At 55.1% G+C, this 21,452-nt stretch overlaps 1 protein-coding gene across 2 annotated transcripts; it reads left to right on the forward strand.

The window, feature by feature from the left end:
* The first annotated feature begins 71 nt into the window (after window positions 1-71).
* Window positions 72-20,862, forward strand: ephb3a (eph receptor B3a). 2 transcript variants are annotated; one of them, XM_029831415.1, is made up of 15 exons: window positions 72-579; window positions 4,196-4,260; window positions 5,529-6,201; window positions 8,492-8,647; window positions 9,848-10,183; window positions 11,161-11,285; window positions 11,849-12,005; window positions 12,148-12,256; window positions 12,443-12,495; window positions 13,345-13,467; window positions 14,397-14,644; window positions 16,614-16,829; window positions 17,062-17,211; window positions 18,278-18,471; window positions 19,732-20,862. In XM_029831415.1, exons 1-15 carry the CDS (start codon window positions 516-518, stop codon window positions 19,841-19,843), a joined length of 2,781 nt encoding a protein of 926 aa, XP_029687275.1. In that variant the 5' UTR covers window positions 72-515; the 3' UTR covers window positions 19,844-20,862. The 2 variants fall into 2 exon arrangements, with proteins under 2 accessions (XP_029687275.1, XP_029687276.1); XM_029831416.1 differs by lacking the exon at window positions 13,345-13,467.
* Window positions 20,863-21,452: the final 590 nt, after the last annotated feature.

Consider the following 21,452-nt stretch of genomic DNA (forward strand, 5'->3'; position numbering starts at 1 on the left):
CTTCATTCTGGACCCCCCCACCACCACCCCCACCCCCCCCCCCCAGCCCTCCCCTCCCCTCCTCCGTCCTGGTGTTGCCATTCCGACGCACATCTCTCACAGACGAGCAACAGCTTCGAGCACGGCGGATCGCGGAAGGTCCCCGAGCGCGCAGAACCCGCTCCAGCCCCGGGTTCCGTCCGTCAGCCCGGGCCGGGCAGCAGCCGGGAGATGCGCCCTTGGACCGAGCTCGGGTGTCGCTAAAGTGGCATAAAGAGAATGAGACTGGGAGCAGCGCTGCTTTTGCACCAGAACCGCGGAATAACAGAACCCGTCTGAACCCAGCAGCAAAAAAAAAAACCTTTTCTTTTTTTCTTTTCTTTCTTTAAAAAAAAAAGAGAATTGGGGGGCGCTGAGAGCCCCTCGGCTCCACGATGAGAGGGACACAAAGCTCGGCTGCGGCGCCCCGTGCCTGAGTCTCCATCCACCGACGGATTCGCGCTCCAGACCTCCTTCATGTTGCAGACGCCTGTTCTATGACAATGGATCACCTGCTGTGGGTGTGCAGCCTCGTCGTCCCCGCGGTGCTGGCGGTGGAAGGTACGTGTGCGCCTCTGCGCCCTCACCGTCACGCCAGGAACGGCGCATTCATGGCTCGTGCATGTCTTTGATTTTAAATTCCGATCATGTGACCGGTCATTTTCGCCCTCCTGCTGCAGCTGCGGACTCTCCACATCTGTAACCTGGACCCCCCCATTAAAACTCTAATTAAACCCGAGCTGCGCTGGTAAATACGCGGCTCCTCCCGGTATCAGTTGGCTGTGACTGTAATCAGTGTGGGTGTACGCGCGCGTTGTGACACCCCCCCCCCCCCCCATCCCAGTTTCTGTTGTGGCTCCTGCTTTTGTCCCCCGTTGTTGTCACACCCACACCGAGTAAAGAAGCCAACCCACCCACCCTCCTTACCTGACGGACCAGCCTGTTGGGGGCTCGTTGAGGGGTTGTTGGGGGGGTGTTGGGGGGGGGGGGGGTCCCGGGGCAGATCAGCCCGAGGCCCCCGACGCTCCACCGAGACACATGTGAAACACGTCTGACGACAAGTGTGAATTAAAGGTCAATGGCTTAACAAGTAGCTGGAGCTCTCTCCATCATATAGAACCCCCCCCCCCCCACCCTCACCGCACCCCTTGAGCTGTAGCTACATATTCCTGCCCCCCCCCCCACACACACACACACACACAAACACACACCCTCCCGTCTCGATCCGCCTCTGCTGGACCTCGGCCAGCCGGATCCCTCATCAATTCTGGTGTCAGCGAGTGAATCAATGCAGCGGCAGCAGCCCCCCCCCCCAGGTCCCTGCGGGTTGTGATGATCACCCCAGCCCCCCCCCCCCCCCCCCCTCGGTCTCCCCAACCGCCCCACGCTGGCTGTTACTCACTGCTCAGAGGTTAACTCCTGTTTGTCCTCTGAGGATAAACGTGATCGTGCGACGGCCCCCTTTTTTCCAGCTGATTTAGCTGCTCATTATAAATTTAGCATCATTTATTCATCTCTCTCGCATGGTGGGGGGGTGGTGGTGGTGGTGGTGGGGGGGGGGGGCGGTGGAGCAAAGAGCAGCGCCTCGATGTCCGACTGCAGTAAACGTCTCGCCAACTATGACATTTTTATGCCGCCTTGCTCTCGTTTGCAGTCAGCGTTTAGTGTCGCTCCGGCTTTAAAGGCCCGTAAAGTGGAATCCTGGGGGGGGGGGGGGTTATCTGTTGGCTTGAGAGCAAGTGGGGACTGATTTCAAACCTTTAAACCCCCCCCCCCCACCCCTTCATGTTCAGCTTCTGATCATCGTCCAATCGGCATTGATGTTGTTGTCCTGTTAATATTTCATGTTTGCTCGTTGGGGGTGTCATCATAGTTCAAAACGACCCCCCCCCCCACCTCTCTCACACACACACACACACAAACTGAATAAAACATTAGCATGTGTGGGCTCTGCAGGCTGGCGAGGCCTTTTGGGCTCGGCCGTGCCGGGGGTGGGTCCGGCGTGTTACGACAGCGGGGGTGACCTCAGAGGGCCTGTAAACCGGAGGAGTGGGGAACAAACGGGGTCTTTGAGCAGCTCCTGGATGATGTCACGCCCCCCCCCCCTCCCCCCCCCAGTGAGGCGACGCGAAGTTTGGAGCCGCTCCGGCTCGAGTTTGCTGCATTTATGGGCAGGTTTCATTTAAAACGACGCCAATAAACAAAGAGAATAAAAAGAGAATGTGCTGGCTTAACGTGGTGCAGCTCCGCTCCAGTCCGGGTGCATTTGTGCAGCGTCATGCCCCCCCCCAGGTGCTTTTCTTAAGTAAGCGCAGAGAAACCTGTCCTCTCCTGTAGAGCCGGCTCAGGGCTGATTTGGGTGGAATCCTCTTTAACGCGGGGGCTTTTCCAGATGTGACACCCCCCCCCCCCCTGCGTGAGGGCCCAGCTGCGGATGAGCAGTCCTGCCTCCGGGACCAGGGTGACGGGCTGGAGCAGACACCCAGGGGATGGCTGAGGTCAGCAGCACAGGGGTCCCACGCCCAGCTGGGGGGGGGGGGGGGGGGGGGCAAGGGCCGAGTGGAACCGAGCAAAGACAACAGCCGCTGATTGTGCTGATTAGCCCCCCCCCAATCAGGGAAACAACTCGCGCTCACTCGTATATTTGGGGCCTGACAGTTGAAATTATTAGCTGCTGCGCTCAGAAATGAGTGATTGCAACTGATTTTGCATTTACAGACGCAAAGTAAACACACATTTGCATTTCCTATTGTGGGGGGGGGGGGGGGGGGGGGGGGTTAAGGGATCCTGTAGGCATCCACTTGTAGGATTATCTGCACATATGAGGATCCTGCAATGAGCCAGCAGATGACTGATGTTATGAGTTCATTTGTCTTTAAATGATTATTAGCATTCATTTATTTACCAATTAGACAGAATACAGCCACTTACTAGCTTCAGGGCAAAAGCTATTAGCTGGAATTTAGAGTGTAGCTTGCTAGCATAATAAATAATAATACAACTTCCTAAATATTTAAACATGCTGCTGCAGGAATGTTTACTCAGTTTTAGTGCTAAACGGTAATTAATTATTGTTAGTGAAAGGTGGCGCTGCCACGTGAGCGACAAATGAGACGGTAAGGTGTCATGTGACCCTTGGCGAGCGTGCAGTTTTCTACATTTTGTAGATGTAAATGAAAGCAAACGTAATTCCAGCCTGTTGTCTTCCAGAGCTTCCGTCTTCACCCTTTGTCCTCCAACATCTACGTCCATGCCGCGCCTCCTTTGTCTCGCCTCCTATTGGCGTTTTCAGCGCATAAAGCAAAAAAAATAATAAAAAAACGCAGGTTTTTGGGCGCCAACATGGATCTTCATTCAAGATCTTTGATGCTTTGATCTGTCGGGCAGATCTCCTCTCTGATCTCGGCGACTACAGATGGACCGGCCGTCCCCTCAAGGACGCGGAGCAACAAAGACCCGAATCCTGGGACAAATGTTGCTGCTGGCGCCCGCAGGACGCCGCTGTTTGTTTACCCTGCCGCCGCCTCCTTTTGCGGCGTTATCAACGACTCGCGAGCAAATGGTGCTCAGCGGGCGCCGTGTCATCCGGCCCCCCTGAAGAAAGTGTAATTGTTTCAGTAATTATGCGTTTCGGCGGCGGGGGAACGGCGGGGGTCAGGGGGGCTGTTTAGTGAGAGCCGGGGGGGGGGCGTTGGGGGGGCCCTCTGGGAGCTGATTGACAGGCGATGATCAACGACGGCAGCCATCGATCCTGATGTTTATACTCTGCCTGGCTGAGCTCTCACCTCCCCCTGGGGTGGGGGGTAACTTCAGTATCACCGCCCTCAACTGGTTCTACTGGGCCCCGACCATCAGATAAGCTACACGTTTGCACTGGGCCGGTTCTGGGTGCCCCCCAACGCCCCCTAAACGTGTGAACCTCCATCTGCTGCCCACTGAAGGCATCCAAAAGGACTCTTTTTTCCCTCTTTGTTTCCCCACAAATGAATGTTGGGAGCAGCAAAAGCAGCCGGGGCCCTAATGAGGCGGCTGTTGTTGTCTGAAGAAGCTGAGTGTGTGTGTGTGGGTGTGTGTGTGTTATTAAAGGAGACAGAGGAGCTTTTACCTGATGGCCTTGCCTCCTCGCCTCCTCGCCTCCTCATTTAACCCACCTACTCTTGTTTTTTCCCCTCTGCAGAAACCCTTATGGACAGTCGGTGGGCAACCACGGAGCTGGCGTGGACAACATTCCCAGAGAGTGGGGTGAGTGTGTGCATGCGTGTGTGTGTGTGTGTGTGTGTGCGCCCCCCACCCCATTTTTGTTCCATTTGCTTGTTAATAAAGCCCAGTCTGCCCGCAACAGCACACCTCCCACTGTTTTATATCTTTGTTTTTGCTGTGTTTGTTTGCTTTCTTGGATGCTAAAACGGGGAGAAGCAAATGAGAAACACACCAGCACAAACGTGGGGATGGGGGGGTGAGTGGGGGGGGGGGGGGGGGGTGAGTTGGGAAGTGCCTTAAAAGGCTCACTTATTCACCTAAATGTGCAGAAACTCATGCGCAGACTGGGGATGCTGCGTCCTCCCGCGATGGAGCGCGTGATAATTGAAAGAGTGCGTCCGTGTCTTTTGTAATAAGGGCCCAGGAGCGTATTCCAGACAGAAATTAAGGTTTTCAGTAGGTGCCCCCTGTCGGAACGCTGGGAAAATAAAACAACATGAATTTGACCCCGGGGCTAACAGCCTGACAGACCTCCCCCACTCCCCGGCCGGTGTAATTTGTCTTCGCTACGTGAGCGCGGAGCCAGTCAATGGAAATGGTGCGTTGCCGTGGAAACGGTCTCCGGCAGCCCTTCCCTCTTCCTCCCGTCCGCGGAGCCGTACGTCACGGCGGCCCCCCTCTCCAAACGCGTACGTTCGGCAGGGGCCCCCGACGATTATCATATTTGTCAGGTCCGGCGCCGACGTGTTGCCGTTGATTTACGACGGCCCGACATCGACTCCCGGGTTCATCGTTTGGGAATAAATTGCACGGGAGCTCGGAGACGTGAGCTGAGTTATGCATTATTTTTTCCCAGTTGAAATAATCAATTCCTGGGAAGCTCATTTGTTATGGAAACGAAGCGTTCAGTCCGAGAGGGAATTGGGCTAAAAAAAAAAATAAAAAAACCCAAAAAGGATTGACTCCTCACAAGGTTATTTCCTAATGGACTGAATTTATAGACTGGCGAAGCCATTTATCATATAGCCTGATTTTAATTACCATATTCAGATAGCGGTGTTAGCCAGGCGGCGCCGTCGCTCCCATTTGTCAGTCATTCTGACGGTTCCGTGCCGAGTTACAGGGTGTAAAACTGCCCCCGAGCCTCCTGCCTGTGTAGGTGTGCACAAATATACAGGACGTATAACACCCCCCCCGTCTGACCTCAAGTGGCCGAGAGCGCCGCCGAAGTGCAATTACGCTAACGGCGCTACGCGGCTCCGCCACAGGGCTGCAGCCACTGAACTGTTCTGTCCCTCTTGTTTGTGCAGTGGGAGGAGGTCAGCGGCTACGACGTCTCCATGAGCCCCATCAGAACCTACCAGGTCTGTAACGTGCAGAAGCCCAACCAGAACAACTGGCTGAGGACGGACTTCATCCCGAGGAAGGGCGTGCTGCGCGTCTACGTGGAGCTCAAGTTCACCGTCCGCGACTGCGCCAGCATCCCCAACATCCCCGGCTCCTGCAAGGAGACCTTCAACCTGTTCTACTACGAGTCGGACGGGGACACGGCCACGGACGCCAGCCCGCAGTGGAGGGAGAACCCCTACGTGAAGGTGGACACCATCGCTCCGGACGAGAGCTTCTCCAAGAGGCAGGCGGCCCGGGTCACAACCAAAGTGCGGAGCTTCGGGCCCCTCTCCAAGGCGGGCTTCTACCTGTCCTTCCAGGACCTGGGGGCCTGCATGTCGCTCATCTCAGTCCGGGTCTTCTTCAGGAAATGCTCCACCACCATCGCAAATTTCGCCGTCTTCCCGGAGACGGCCACGGGGGCGGAGGCCACGTCCCTGGTGATCGCCCCGGGGGCGTGCGTGAGCAACGCCATGGAGGTGTCCGTCCCGCTCAAGCTCTACTGCAACGGCGACGGCGAGTGGATGGTCCCGGTGGGCTCCTGCACCTGCATCTCCGGCTACGAGCCCTCGGCAGACAACACGCAGTGCCAGGGTACGCTTGGACCAACGCTCCGCCACGAGTCACCTCGCTCTGCCCGCTCGCCACGGTTATTGTGGCTCCTGAAAGCGGGTGAAGGAGGGTGGAGGAGAGTAGGAATTAATGAGCTGTTGCAGAGCGGAGCGGCATACAAATACGGCAAGAGCAGGACGGCAGAGAGGGAGCGAGATAAGGTGGAGAACGGAGAAGGAAGTGCAGATAATAGACGGGAGAGGTGTCCGGGGCCCAGGATGGCAGGGAGGGAGATAGTGGGATGAATGTAAAGGACGTTTACGGAAGAAGAGGCTTTAAATACACGTGTCAGGTAGTGAATGGTGGCCGGGCTCAGACATTCCTGGTTTCAATGCAGATTTGGAGCTCACTCATGCCGGTTTGAGGCGGTTCGTGACAAAAAAGGCCGAAAAATGTCGGGCGAAGCGGTGAAAACCCGTTCGGATACGGAGTCACGTGAGGGAAATGTCAGCATTTGGGATGGTTCTGAGTCCGTTGAGTGTTTGCTCCGTTTTCACCATATTTATACTGGTAAAACTGGAAATGGGCTAAGGTCAACTGAAGGTCACTTCCAGGCCGGTGCAGAATTTATCGGATCGATGGAATTTTGGTTAATTGTTGAGCGACGGAGCGACTATTTCCACAACCCCTTTGACAAAATTTCTTATATTGGATGAATTTGTTTCTTCAAAAAGGCAAATTCTGAGGAAAATCAGCCTTTTTCCATCCATAGCTTTCTCTCTTGGAGTTCTGAGCAAAGCCGGAATTGTTAATCAAAATTGAGGAATTGTCGAGTTCCCAGCCTGCCTCCCAGCTCTGGCTGCCAGCGAAAAGCTGCGACCTGTCAAAGACGCCACGGAAACCGGTGGCAGGAATGAAGACAAATGAAAACCGGGGCGTTAAAGACAGACATGTGACGCCTCCTCTCACCTGGGCGCCGGGAAAAGTGTCCGACGCGCTCCGGAAAGCTCATCCGTTGCCATTCAGCGGCTCAAGGTTAAAAGCATGCCGCCGTCATCTGATAAAAAGCTCTCGGGGGCCTCGGCCACGCTCGCCGTGAGCAAGTGTAATTTCCTCTGCGGCCTCCCGTTAGTTAATCTGCAGGCGGCCACACTCATTAACGGCGTCCAGGCGGGCGTGAGCCAACGCCGCCACCCGGACATTAATCACGCAGACGTTTCATTTCTTAGCGCGCGCTGGCCGCTAGCTCGCAGCCAAACGCGAGAGAAGACAGAGGAGGTGGGGGGGGGGGATCATTAGGGTATCAGAACCAGGAGTGTCCTCTGAAGAGGTTTTATGGATCGTTCCGGTCTGGGAGAGGAAGCAGGAAAACAAACAAATGCAGGAGACGGAGGGAGGGAATAAAAAGCCGTCGCATTAGCAGGGGGGGACCAGCTGCTTTTAGCCAAACGGCCCCATTGTTGGGAATCAGAGACCAGGGTCCAGGGTGGAGGACCACTTAGGCTAACTAGCTAATCGCCCCCCCTCCTCCCCCCTGCTTTTACGAGCCCCCCCGCTGGCGGAGCAGATGTTCGCCAGAGTCCCCGATTTTACTGCAGCGGTCTGGAATGTGAGGAACGGTGGGCCACCGGAGGGCAGCCAGATCCAGACCTTTTGGTGCTAATCCCTTTATCTGAATCCTACTTTATTCCGGGTTTATGCCGGTTTATCCTTAAGGCTCGATATCAGCCGACCTTCAGCGAGGCTCCTCTGGAATTCTGATGAATCTCATCCTTTAAGAAACCCCCAGCGTGCGTTTCTAATTTGCATCTACGCCGATGCGTTCCGTTAGAGCTGATTTATCGGCATATTAGCGCAGCGTTTGGGGCGGCGTGTTTGTACAGGGCGGTGCGGTCACATCTGGGGGGGGGGGGGGGGCTGAATGATGGGTTTGAGGTGTATCCTCCTCCTCTGAAGGATCCTCCATCCCTGTTTGTTTGACAACTGCAATCTCCTGTCAGCGGGCTATCGCCGTCTCCATCATCCCTCTCACCACTCTGGCGGGAAACTTGTCTGTCAAGGAGAGTGTTTTTTCCCTGGGGGAGGGGGAGGGGGAGGGGAGGGATTAATGTCACCTCGTCACCTCTCTGAGAAGGAAAATGAAAGTGCAGATGTAAATATGTGCTGCAGATAAGGCCTCGCTGCTCTCCACGCCGGCGTCTGCGGCGTAGCTGCCGGGCAGGTGCCGCTTTTGTTCCCTGACAGGCGCGCGTCTCTCGGAGATCAGTGTTGGCATCTCTTTGTTGTTGTTGTTGTTGTTCTCATTGTTGCTTTTCTCGTCCCGCCCGTCCAGCCTGTTTCCCCCGAACCTTCAAATCCAAATTCGGGGACGGATCCTGCGCCCCCTGCCCGGCCAACAGCCACACCGGCGCCCGGGGAGCCAGCATTTGTCCCTGCCAGAGCGGGTTCCACCGGGCCGACAGCGACCCGCCCGAGTCCGTCTGCACCAGTAAGTCCTCTTCAGTTTGAGTTCACAGCTGTTCGGTCCAAACGTCATCCAGTGGCGATGACATCATCACCTAAAGAACACCACGCAACGCCACCCCGCCTGAGTGCGGTTTTGGCGCGCGAACACCACCGATGGGATGGTTTTTCCACACTTCCGATCCTTCCGATTCCTCCATTGGGCCTTGGCGTCTCCGTGTTGTCGTCGGCAGGTGGCTATTTTTAGTGTAAAAGGCCCTAAAACGCTGGCGTGTTCTACCTGCGCGGCGACAAAGTGCAGTCAGGAAGGTGGCGAGCAGAGTGGAGCCTTTAGTGGCTGAAAGCTGCAGCGATACGGGCGCCGGCGCCGCGACCCACTTAAGAATAATGTCATAATATTTCGGGGGAAGTCAATGTTTCTAACACGAAGGCTAGCTTTCTTTACGGACGATTCTGGCAACATGACGTACCAAATTTACAAGATTTCTCCCGATTGTTAGCTGCTAGCTGTTAGCCGCAGCGTCGAGTCGCAGCAACAACTCAGAGAAACTTGCAGATATTTAAATGTTTCGCTGGCGAGGCTGATTTGGCGCCCCCGTTGTCCCGTGCAGCTCTGGTGTCACGGCCGGCGCGCCGATGGAGCGTGACATGTGCCGTGTTATACTCACCCCCCCGGGGGGGTCTTCTGCTACGTTAAGTGACGCGTGGGGCGCTGCGACTGTCTCTCCCAGATCCCTGTCACAGGAACACTTTGGACACTGACCAGTCCGCACGAACAGGCGGGCGGAGGGTTGGACGGCTCCGTCCCTGCGTTTGAGCTGGACGCTGAACTGGAGCCGTCTAATAGGAGCAGACAGAAGCGGCGCTACGCAGCCGAGCGCGTTGGTGCTCGCAGACCGACCACCTCTTTCCTGCTTAGATAAAAACAAGGATTTGTGGATTAGAGCAGAGCAGCGTGGGATCACATGACTTATTAATGTTTTCGGGTGTGTTTATTTATTTATTTGCGGCAGGATAGGGTTTTTTTTCCCCTCTATTTTTGCTCTTCGGGGCTTTTTAAATCAACCTCGCTGGTTTATTTAAAGGAGAGAAACACTTCTTTTTTTCCCCCACAGATCCGTTTAATTATTTCTCTCCGCTGGGGGAGGATAATGTAACTAAAGCCTCGGCTCTGTGGTTCCCCTACCTGCCCGCCGTGTTTAACGCCCACACGTGTCCTCCCCAGCGATCCCTTCGGCGCCTCGCAACGTCATCTCCAGCGTGAACGAGACCTCGCTGTCCCTGGAGTGGGAGGAGCCCGAGGACACCGGCGGGCGGAGCGACCTCGTCTACAACGTGGTGTGCAAGAAGTGCCTGCGGGACCGGAGCCCGTGCACGCGCTGCGACGACAACGTGGACATCGCCCCCCGCAGGCTGGGGCTGAGGCAGAGGAAGGTGGTGGTGAGGAACCTGCAGGCTCACACCCGCTACAGCTTCGAGGTGCAGGCCGTCAACGGCGTCTCCGGGAAGAAGTCGGTCCCGCCCAGCTTCTCCACGGTCAACATCACCACCAACCAGGCCGGTGAGGAGAAGATCCGTTAATTCATAGAGAAGCTGCGATCAATACCACTTAACAGCCCCACAAAACCAGAGCGGTTGGTGGGCGTTGCGGCCCGTCAATGTCGGCGACCCTCGTAATGAGCTTGTTGCGTCTGTATCAACAGGCGTCAACAGGATCAGCCGGGAAAATCTGGGAGAGGAGCCGGAATTAGGACGACAAACAAACAATAGGAAGCTAATCTAGGAAGGTGGAATTTCATTAGCCAATATTTGCGTCTTAATTGTATGTATGGCTGAAGGGATTAAGGTGGATTTACGCAGAGGCGTGCACGCGTGGCGACAGCGGCGCGTCTCCTAGCCCCTCCCCCACCGCCCGGCGTCGTCATACTTACAAGATGTACGTAAAGTGACATCGTCTCCCGTAGCTGGCAGGAACTTTGCCCTCTCCTCCCACATTTCACCCGCACTTTGGTACCAGAAGGGTTCTGTTGCGTCGCTGCTCCGACATTATTAAATCGATGTTTTTCTCATCACAAATCGGCTGAATCGACTCTCAAAGTCACGACTGTAAACACGGGAAATTACAGCATCGGAGTTAGTGGAGCAAATGTGATAAAAGGTAAAGATCTGGATCAGACCAGTCGGGCGTGGCAGCTCCAGGACTGGGTAACATTACAGATCCTGGTCTCCGTTCTGGAGACAAAGTCACCTTTCGACGCCTCCGCTCTTTATCCGCGGCGTCATCAGCCTCCAAAGGCTTCTCAGGCTGCAATTACTCTCCTGGTTAACCTGCACTTAATCCACCTTCCTGCGCTTTATGGGCCGGGACAGCGGCCGCCCACCGAGTCACTTTCAGGCTTCACGGCTCAATAAAACGCGGAGAACGGCGAAATCGCCACGCTTCTTTTACTCTGAATCAGAATGTGGTAGTTTTTTTTTGTGTCATCAGCTCAGAACCTTGACGCCTCTGCTTTGCCCTCTTCTGTCGTCTGACCACAGCGCCCTCGGCCGTGCCCACCGTCCACCTGATGCGATCCAGCGCCGACACGCTCAGCCTGTCCTGGCTGCCCCCGGACAAACCCAACGGGGTCATCCTGGACTACGAGATTAAATACCATGAGAGGGTAAACCCCGCTCAAATACAGATTACAGTGTTTGCCGTCTGAAAATCCACAATCCTCGCCATGTAAGAGGAGGCGGCGATGATGGAAAAGAGTAATATTGAACGATGAGAAGCCTTGGAGGGATTTGTAGCACCTGGCGAGGTGGAGCAGCACTGGTATCGATCTGCTTCCTGCAAATAGAAGATCCCGACAAACCCCTGAAATAGCACATGTGTGTCTTGGCTACATACGGAACACAAAACGACTCATTCAACTAGCAAAGTGCCCCCCTCCCCCAAACTGGGGGGTTTAAACATGGTTTTAAGGTTGGGGTTAGAATTTGTACGTCACCGTAAGAATAGCAAAAAGACGATGTGTGTGTGTGTTTGTGTGTGTGTGTGTGTGTGTGTGTGTGTGGACCTTCAGTCCTTCCAGGACAAGGTCAAAGCCGGACAGTAGTAATTTGTCAGAACTGAGAACAAAACTGCAGATTTATTCCGGTAATTCAATTTGTATGATCCCGAAGGCGGCAGGTTAGGGTTTATACCCCAGGGGGGTTCTAACTGCCCCCTGTGTCCCTCCAGGGCAAAGCCATGTCCCACACCGTCACCTCCCAGCACAGCTCGGCCAAGGTGGAGGGGCTGAGGGCCGCCACCCCCTACGTGGTGCAGGTCAGAGCCCGCACCGTGGCCGGATACGGCCGCTACAGCAACCCGATGGACTTCAGCACCAGCCTCCACAGTACGGATAACCCGAGTCACGCTCCGCAAACATCCGATAACGTAGTTTTGCTAACGAGGGCTTCAGGTCGCTAATTATGTGCACGCTGGCAACCAGCGCAGCTTTAATTGGCGGTTGACCCGCTCGTTTTCCTGCCACTCAGGCGACCCTCAGAAGTCGGTGCAGGACCAGCTGCCCCTCATCGTGGGCTCCGCCTCCGCGGGCCTGGTGGTCATCGTCGCCCTGGTGGTCATCACCGTCGTCTGCCTGAAGTGAGTGTTTTTAATCCTGAATGTCAATAATTCCGGTTGTTCGTGAGACGCAGGAAGAGGAAGGTTACATTTGAACCCCTTTAAACGGGCCGCGCCTCACTTGGAGGGCTCAGCGGGTCGGGCGTTCCGGATATTCCGTGTGGTAAATCGGACCCGCTGACTTTGCTCCGTTTGGCTTGTTTACAGGAAGCAGCGCAGCGGCTCGGAGCTGGAGTACACAGAAAAACTGCAGCAGTACAGTAAGTTCCTGTGTCCGTCCCCAGAACCGCCCCCGTCCGGGTCGTCTGGTCATGCTCGTACAGTTAACCAGCTGATTGAATCAATTATCCAATTACCCGGCGAAGCAGGAAACTATTAAACTATCTGTGCAGAAGAAGTCAGCGATGTTGATGTCCGGACATATGCCTGCTCATAAATATCAGATTTGTTTATGTTATAAACAAAGAAAACAAGGCCGTCTGGGAGCGGCGTCATTGAAAGTCCATTTGGGTTATTTATCGACGGTATTGCGCTTGATGAATAAAACATTGAAATTCAAACTGGGATCAATGAAGCTTCACTTCATTTGACATAAACGGTGGAAACGTTCCTGCTTCTGAACAAATGGACGTTTTATTTCGAGCAACCTCGAATCTTTACATTAACATGTCCCGTCAATATTGAGGGTTAGTTACCCGGGAAACCAGCAAGACAGAAAGATAGCTGTAAAAGGCTTCCTTCCTTCTGCCTCTTGTATGCTAAGCTAGACTAAGCTAACTACGCCCCAGCTGGGCTGCTTTGTATTCATGGCGAATCGACTTGTTTTGGTATCAATCATCTCAACTCCGGCGCATCGATCAAACCGTCTCCGCTGTTCATTTACTCGCCAATCAGCCACAACATTAAACCCATCTGCTGTTCCTCTAATTAGAACCGATCTGTAGGTTCTGCGCTACGTGCACTTCCCCACCCCCACTTTAAAGGATATTAATGCAACAGGAAGTGTTTCAATGTGGCAGCCAACTGCTGGAACTGGGGCCTATTGGGGATTTCTACCTTTTGGCTTTTTCTGTTGGACATTTTGTCCCCTCGTTGGCTTTTCCCTGCAGTTTCTCCGGGGGTCAAAGTCTACATCGACCCTTTCACCTACGAGGACCCCAACGACGCTGTCCACGAGTTCGCCAAAGAGATCGACATCTCCTGCGTGAAGATCGAGGAAGTGATCGGTGCAGGTATTTTAGTTCCCCGCAGGGTCCTTAAATTTTGAGGCGAATCCCAAGGTGTCATCTGTCTGGGTGGCAGGGCTGGGGGGTTCAGAGGGGGTTCAGAGGGGGTCTGAGGGGGTCTGAGGTCCTGTTTACACAGCAACGTTTTCAGTTTTCAGTGCAGACGACCACGTATGGAAAATGATCGCGCTAAGACTACCGATACGCTAAGACTACCGATACGCTAAGACTACCGATATGCTAAAACTTCCGATACGTTGTAGTACACGTGGCCAGCAGTTGGTGGTGATGACCCAAGTTCTTCTTCTATGCTTAGGTGTCGTCCATGACTGCTCCTACACGCTCATTTGCCTGCCGCTGTAGTGCCCATGCCCTTTCCACGTACAGAGCAACGGAATCGGTGGCGTTTGCCAAACGTTCTTCTCTGGACGTTTCGCTCCAGTTTTAGGCCTTTTAGGGCAAACAGCCCAAAATTGAAGCAAGGCTTTGATATTTAACCCGAAAACATCGTGTAAACAGGGCCTAAAAGCTGCTGCTGCTGGGGGGGGGGCTCCTGCCTCGCGTCCTAACTTCAAATGACTGTCTGCCCCGCTCACCCAACCTCCCCCTCACTCTCTTTCCTCCCACCTTCAACACAAGGCACCAAAGTCCACCCCCACAGGTTCCTGGCTCCTCCTGTCTCCCCCTTTCCGGCCCCCAGGTTGCACACACGATCGATACCGGTCACTCCCTCCCTCCCCAACATCTTTGACCTCTGACCTCCTGCTCCTTCCCCTCCGGTCTTCTTGTCTTTCAAACCCTCTCTTCAGGTTAGCTCCTTCACACCCAGTAACGTTCCCTCTCCCCTGCATTGTCCCCCCACCCGTCCTCCTCTCCCTCGTCACCCTCACCCCTTCCACTCCCCCGCCCCCCAACCTTTCGCTTCCTCGACCCAGGTGAATTCGGCGAAGTGTGCCGCGGTCGCCTCAAGCAGGCCGGCCGCAGGGAGATGGTGGTGGCCATCAAGACGCTGAAGGCAGGGTACACCGAGCGGCAGAGGCGGGACTTCCTGGCCGAGGCGTCCATCATGGGCCAGTTCGACCACCCCAACGTGATCCGGTTGGAGGGCGTCTTGACGCGCAGCTGCCCCGTCCTCATCATCACCGAGTTCATGGAGAACGGAGCGCTGGATTCCTTCCTCAGGGTAAGTCTGACGTGCGTCTGACAGACGAGATCACGTTCTGCAGGGTATCAAAGCCGAGCGACACCTCCGGGTTATCGGAGTGTTTTAGTCTCCGTAAAAGCCCCCGCGGCGAGCGCTGGCGGAGCGGTTGAGATTAAATGTGCTACATAACGCCTGCAGACAAGAAGAGGACGTCTGCTCGCCGTGACTGACTGATGCCGACAGCCTCTCAGACGCTCAGACTCCTGGTGGAGCGCCGGCGTTCACCACACTTCCTGCACGGCTGCATTAGCGATCTGAGGTTTGGGGCCCGGACGGGCGCCGCCTACACAAACGTGAACAAAAGGCGGAATGTTTCCAGCAGCTCTGGGATCATTACATGCAATTTACATTCAACAAAACCCGTTTTTCTTGCCTATCGGCGCCGTGAAGAGCCTCGACTCACCGCCGCCGTTAAGCGGGATGAGGCGCTTCACGCCTCCTGGGGATCGATGGCGAGCCGCCTCAAAAGCAGTTTATCTCCGAGCGCGGCGGAAACGGCGATAAGAGACGGAGGGAGGAGATATTGATGACATTGACGAGCTGCGACGTTGAAATCTCGGCTCGGTTCCGGCCGGCGTGGGCCAACGGCGAGCAGCCGCCATTTATTCTGGTGGTTTAAACATGTCAGAACATCAGCAGCCGCGCGGGGAAAGAGCAGAACTCAGATCCACACGAGCACAGCCGAGGATTCGCCCCCCAACACTGGGAGGTCAAACCAGGTACGGAGGCGTTTCCCTGGCAACAACCAAGGCATCCTGCCAAATTTCATCTTCCGGTGCGTCACCTTCCTCTTCCTCGTCTTCCAGGTTGATACCTGCAGCTCCAGCACCATCGACGCTCCAACACAAAGATGTTCCTCAAACCAAAATGGTTGTTGTTGTTTACTCAGACAACAAATAAAAGGCGAATAATTAGCAGCAGACCTCCATCTCGGCTCCTCTCAGTCAGCTGTCCAACAACGATAAAAACGCCTTCCTCCGCCTGCGCTCGCCGCCGCCGTCACGCCGCCGATGTCTCAGAGCAACTCCTGGTTCCTCTTTGGCGAGGACAGCAAAGGGTTAACTCCAGACATGAGAGTGTGTCCTCAGGCTGCATAAACACACACACACGCGCATATGCACGACATATGCACATACTGCACAGAAATAGCACGCAGACGCTCCTACGTGCACGCCCGCGTGGCTCTGCAGGCCTGCTTTGAATCACGGCTGTTTATGGATCCGTCCATTCTGGCGGCCGCCGCCGTCCGCCGTTGCTGGCGTGTGCCGAGTACAAAGCGGCGTGTTTACGCGTTTGTCCCGTCCTGTCGTGCGCTTCTCCGCGTTCCTAACGGGGAGTCAAAGGAGGAATTTCTTCTTTTCTCCCTCCAAATTCTTCTTCTTTGAAGGATCCGGGCCAGGAGCGGCCTACTTCCTGCCGTTCCCAGAGTCAGATCACACGTCGGGTTCCTCCGTCGTTCCCAGACATCTGACTTATTGCAGTTTTCCCCCTCGGTTCTTTCCAAACTCCCAAAGTTTCGGCAAAAAAACCAAAAACCAACAGACCTTCAGATGAGCAGAAACCGGCTTTGAGGTTCCTAATTGAGTCGATGGCGCCGCTTTGCTTTAATGTTCAAAGGCATAAATATGCAAAGAGAGCGTTATGCTAACAAGCACCAACTTCCTGCACCTGAAAACAGTGTAAAAAAACAAACCGTCGCTTTTGGTTTGAGCATCTCGCTGCTTTCCTGGAATCCACCTGGAGCCTCGACTGGTGTTAGTGGAACAGCAACGATGTCGTGATTCAGCTAATTAGCCAGCGTGTTTGAAAAGGTCGGCTAACGGCGCCCTGACAGCCACCGTTAGTGTGCCGTGTTTATGTATCCACGGCGACTGATGAGTCTTCCCTTTATCACCCGTGCTGGTTCACCCAGCACCCCCCCTAATCTAAGCCCCGCCTCCCTCCGCAGCTGAACGACGGGCGCTTCACCATGACGCAGCTGGTGGGGATGCTGCGCGGCATCGCCGCGGGGATGAAGTACCTGTCGGACTTGAACTACATCCACCGAGACCTCGCCGCACGCAACATCCTGGTCAACAGCAACCTGGTCTGCAAGGTGTCCGACTTTGGGCTGTCGCGGTTCCTGGATGACACTTCTGCTGACCCCACATACACAAGCTCCCTGGTGAGCGTTAGCCCGTGTGTGTGTGTGCGTGTGTGTGTGTGTGTGTGTGTGTGTGTGTGTGTGTGTGTGTGTGACTCAGCTCTGTTTGCATGTTCTGCGTTAATTCGCTCCCCATCACTTGTTTCATGTGTGTAAATATTTGCCTCGTCTGGGAAATTTGCATTTGTGTTTTCCTGGGACTAGCCGCTGTGCTAACGCTAGCTTCCCCCCCTCCCTCCTTCTGTGTGAACAGGGGGGGAAGATTCCCATCCGGTGGACGGCGCCGGAAGCCATCGCCTTCAGGAAGTTCACCACCGCCAGCGACGTGTGGAGCTACGGCATCGTCATGTGGGAGGTGGTGTCCTATGGAGAGCGGCCCTACTGGGACATGAGCAACCAGGACGTGAGTTCTGCGGATCTGTTCCGCTAGCTTCCCAGTTTGATCCAGCACCTGAGTTCAGAATTCCGTGATAATCAGGAAACTCCTGCTACAAGTTTTCTGTTTTCTCCTGAACTCTAACATGGATTTGTGCTGGTTTGGTGCCGCCCATCCGTACGGAGGGAGTCTCCATCCCAACCTTGGGAGCCGGATGACGGCCCTCTTTGGACCCCGGTCGGTTCTGCTGCCTTTATCTCCTCATTGCAGATGCTGCTGTGTTCTAGTTCTACCACCTTATGGCCTCTCCGTCGCTCAGAAACGGGACTTTTTTTCCCTACCTGTTGTGTCTCTGCACCAAAGAAGGGAAAGTTGCTTCCTCCAGTGCGGATCTGCTCTGAATTTGGGTTCAAAAAGATCATTGCGACGCTGAGAGGCAGGAAAATAAATAGAAAAGTATTGCAAAACGCCCGTAATGTATGTATAACTTTCATAACCGAACCCACATGCAGTAATGAAAGCATCAAAGTCAAGAGGTTCCATTGTTCCCCGAAGCCTTTGAGCCGCGCTCGCCGCTCAATAAGCTAGCACGTCAACAAAGGCGAGGAATAAACAGAGGTGTTCGCCGGCGCCGAGCCTCCGAATCAGAGGACACGCAGGTGGAGAAGTGCAGCAGAAAGACTTTATTGTTCCCGGATGGCAACTTTTTTATTGTTGCGGGGAGTTTAGCACCCAAACGGAGCTCACGGAGGCGAAATCAAATCAACGAGCGAGCGGCTTCATCCTCCACTTATTGTCCTTCCCATCAATCATCCCGGCTTTGAAGAGGCAGTTCCAAGAGTCCTTCAGATGCTTTTTATATTATTACGATCTTTAAAGATCCTGAAAGAGGAACGTGTGACAGTAGCGAGTGTTTGATGGAGGATGTGCTGCTAACAAAGCTAACAAAGCTAACAGATAGATTCACCAATGCTATTTCACCGGGTTGAAAGGCAGTTAAAAAGCTAGCGTTAGCCCGCTAACAGGCTAAGTTGACGTGATTTAGTGTGTGCTAAGTGGCTAGCGCTCATCGGGACGTCTTCCCGCCCCTCAGGTGATGACGGCAGTGGAGCAGGACTACCGGTTGCCCCCGCCCATGGACTGCCCCATGGTGCTGCACCAGCTGATGCTGGAGTGCTGGATGAAGGAGCGGAACCTGAGGCCCAAGTTCTCCCGGATCGTCAGCGCGCTGGACAAGCTGCTCCGCAACGGCGCCTGCCTCAAGATGGTGACCAGCAACTACTCGGGGTGAGTCTCCAAAACGGACCTTTGTGTCCCCCCGGCCGAGGGGGGACGTTCTGGTCCACAACGGAGGACTGTGTGTTGGCTGATTTGGACTCCCGCCGTTTGACTCCGAAGCGTCCGCTCTGATTAGCGCTGCCTCGAACGTCACGGAACGTCAGGAACAAAAACTCGTGAAGATGGCGTCCGGGTCAGGTGCCAGCGCCGCGGCCTCGCCCCCCCTCCCGAATAGGCGGTTCCTTTGCCAGGACTCGGACTTGGCGGCTCTAATTGCGCGTGTAAACACAGCGGCTGACCTCGGTTTAATTCCCTCTCGCGCTCAGCTGGATGCTGGAATGTAGGTGAGAGCAAGCAGGAGGTGATGGAGTGTGAGTAATACGGGAGATGGAAGAGCAGCTAAAAGAGAGGAATGTGTTTAATTAGCTCGCTAATGAGCTTTTTAATGCGCCAGGGGAGGACGCGCCCGACGAATACGAGGGGTTGAGGAGCTGCTGATGCTACGTGCTGCAGACGACGCGCTCGCCATTAATTCAAGGCCTCGTTTGTAAGACGCAGCGGGAAAGATGGACGAGAGCGGGAGGGATCGGGCGCCCTGGGGAGGGCCTGGAAACCAAGGAGCGGCCTGGAGAGGGCCTGAAAACCAAGGAGTGGCCTGGGGAGGGCCTGGAAACCAAGGAGCGGCCTGGAGAGGGCCTGAAAACCAAGGAGTGGCCTGGGGAGGGCCTGAAAACCAAGGAGTGGCCTGGAGAGGGCCTGGAAACCAAGGAGTGGCCTGGAGAGGGCCTGGAAACCAAGGAGTGGCCTGGAGCCAGCAGGGAAAGAGCCAGAGGCTTTTCCATGAATCGCGTCTCGGTGGAATCGGGATTACCAACCGTGAAAGCGCGTTAGCTCAGGTCGTTCTTCAGGTAAGGGGGGGCGAGAGAGCCCGCCGCTCAGGGCGGGTCGGATGGGCCGCCTGGCCCGGATTAGCTCCCTGTGCTGGTGTAATTTAAGCCGGATCGCGGTACGCTGAGCCAAACGGCCTGAATCCGTTGTTTATTCCTGATATATTAAATAAAGTCGATGTTGAGGCGGATCAGCGCTGACGGAACGCAGGAGCAAACGGGGGGAGGGAACGCGATGGTTCCGTGAGCGGGAAAACGAGCTGCGGTCCGCTCAGAGGATGAGGTTATGAGACCCACGGGAAACGCTCCAAATTTCCCGCTCCAAATTCCTGTTTTTGGCGTTCTAGCGTGAGCTGACCTGCGATCCGGTTTGTGTCCGCAGGGACCTGCTGCGGCTCGGGGGCACCCTGCCGGGACACAACAGGAAGAGCCCGGACGGCGGGCAGGAAGTCATACGGCAGCAGATGAGCCAAACCCTCCCCATCCGGGTGTGAGCGGAGGAAAGACCGGAGAGTGTAAAATAAAGAGAGGAAGAGGAGGAGGAAGAGGAGGAGGAAGAAGAGGAGGAGGAGCCTCTTCACTGCTGTGTGTGTGTTCATTACCCTTGTGGACTTGTGACCCCCCTCCCCCCCCCGGACCCTCAGGTTGTGTTTGCATGTCTGCATGTGTTTTCTGCTGGTTGGGAACCAGCGTTCCCGTCCCTCCGTCCTCGGAGACGCCGGGAATAACGTGGGACTCTCGGAGCTGCGCAGAAGGAGATTTCCTTTTTTCTGGGGTGTTTTTCATTTGCTTCCTCTAAAACGCCGTCTTCCACGTGTCCCGGGAGACCGACGAATGTGTCAGATCAACCATCCGGGTCTTGGCGCCGCCGCCCCCGCCGCCGGAGGAGCCGCGGCGCCGCTGTGCTGGACACGCCGCATGTGGGAACGTCTCATGTAACCGTTGCGTTGCCGGGCCTCCGGGTCCACGTTTCCTATAGTTTCTGCACTCTTTGGTGTTTTTTTGGGGGGTTTTTTCCTAAAGTTCCAGGGCTTCACTTTTTTATTCCGACGCTCTTTTTTCATAAGATTCCCGGAGAGATTCTTCCCAGACGGAATAACGAGCTCTGGCGACGCCGAGCAGACTGTTCCCGTTTTACTTTAAAGGGCAGGAGGAAGCGTGCGACGGTACCATGATGTAAATTCCACTTTCCTGACGTTTGAAACGGCTCCAGTCGACCTCATCGGTCACCTGACAGGCAGCAGCGCCTCTGATTGGTGGGTTTTAAAAGCCACGCCCCCCCACCTGTACATAACACTATATTTGTATAAAAGCGGCTCGGCCGCAGGAAGCGGCTCCGTCGTCCTTATATCTGAAAACTGTGTGTGCGACTTCCTCTTCCTGTGCAATTAAAGGTGTTAGATGAAAAAATAAAAGGAAAAATAAAGAAACTCGCCAGAACTCTGGAGCCAAAACAACCGTTTCTCCTTCGGTATTTTTACGATAATCATATGCAAATAAATTATTAAGCGGATCCTCTGGTGTTCTGTTTGATCTCTTGTCCCTCGGCCGGCCCGGGTGGGAGCGGTCCGGACTTTAGGGCAGTCAAAGGTCGGCCGGCGCCGCTGTTTGGGTCAGATTAGAGGTGGCACCTGGCAGACCCGCGGGTCCCCGACGGCCCGCTGACCCCGACCAGGGTACGAGAACGGGACCGGACGGGACGGTGCCTCGCTGAGGTTCTGACCGGAGGTGCGGGGGAGGGGCAGCGGGATGATTGACAGCCCGGAAGTCCGCAGTTCAACGTTGAATCCTCCATTGATCCCAGCGATTAACCACACACACACACACACACACACACACGTCCTCCCACACACACACGTCCTCCCACACACACACACACACACACACACACACACACACACGTCCTCCCACACACAAACGTCCTCCCACACACACACGTCCTCCCACACACACACACACACACACATGTGGGGGGATCTGTCGGATTGGCAGCGATTTGTCAGATTTAGCCGCATCCTCTCGCCTCCCCGTCAGCGCTCCAGCCTCACAGCTCCCATTTTCCATCCTGTCCAAAGCAACTTTAATGTCTCCAATTAAGGGGGG

Source organism: Takifugu rubripes, chromosome 22 (assembly GCF_901000725.2).
Source record: "Takifugu rubripes chromosome 22, fTakRub1.2, whole genome shotgun sequence".
NCBI classification, from domain to species: Eukaryota; Metazoa; Chordata; class Actinopteri; order Tetraodontiformes; family Tetraodontidae; genus Takifugu; species Takifugu rubripes.

Coding starts and splice junctions, on each gene's coding strand:
- ephb3a (XM_029831415.1), top strand. CDS start 516: ATGACAATGGATCACCTGCTGTGGGTGTGCAGCCTCGTCGTCCCCGCG. Junction 13,468..14,396: donor CGAGGAAGTGATCGGTGCAG/GTATTTTAGTTC, acceptor TCCTCGACCCAG/GTGAATTCGGCGAAGTGTGC. Junction 16,830..17,061: donor CCACATACACAAGCTCCCTG/GTGAGCGTTAGC, acceptor CTGTGTGAACAG/GGGGGGAAGATTCCCATCCG.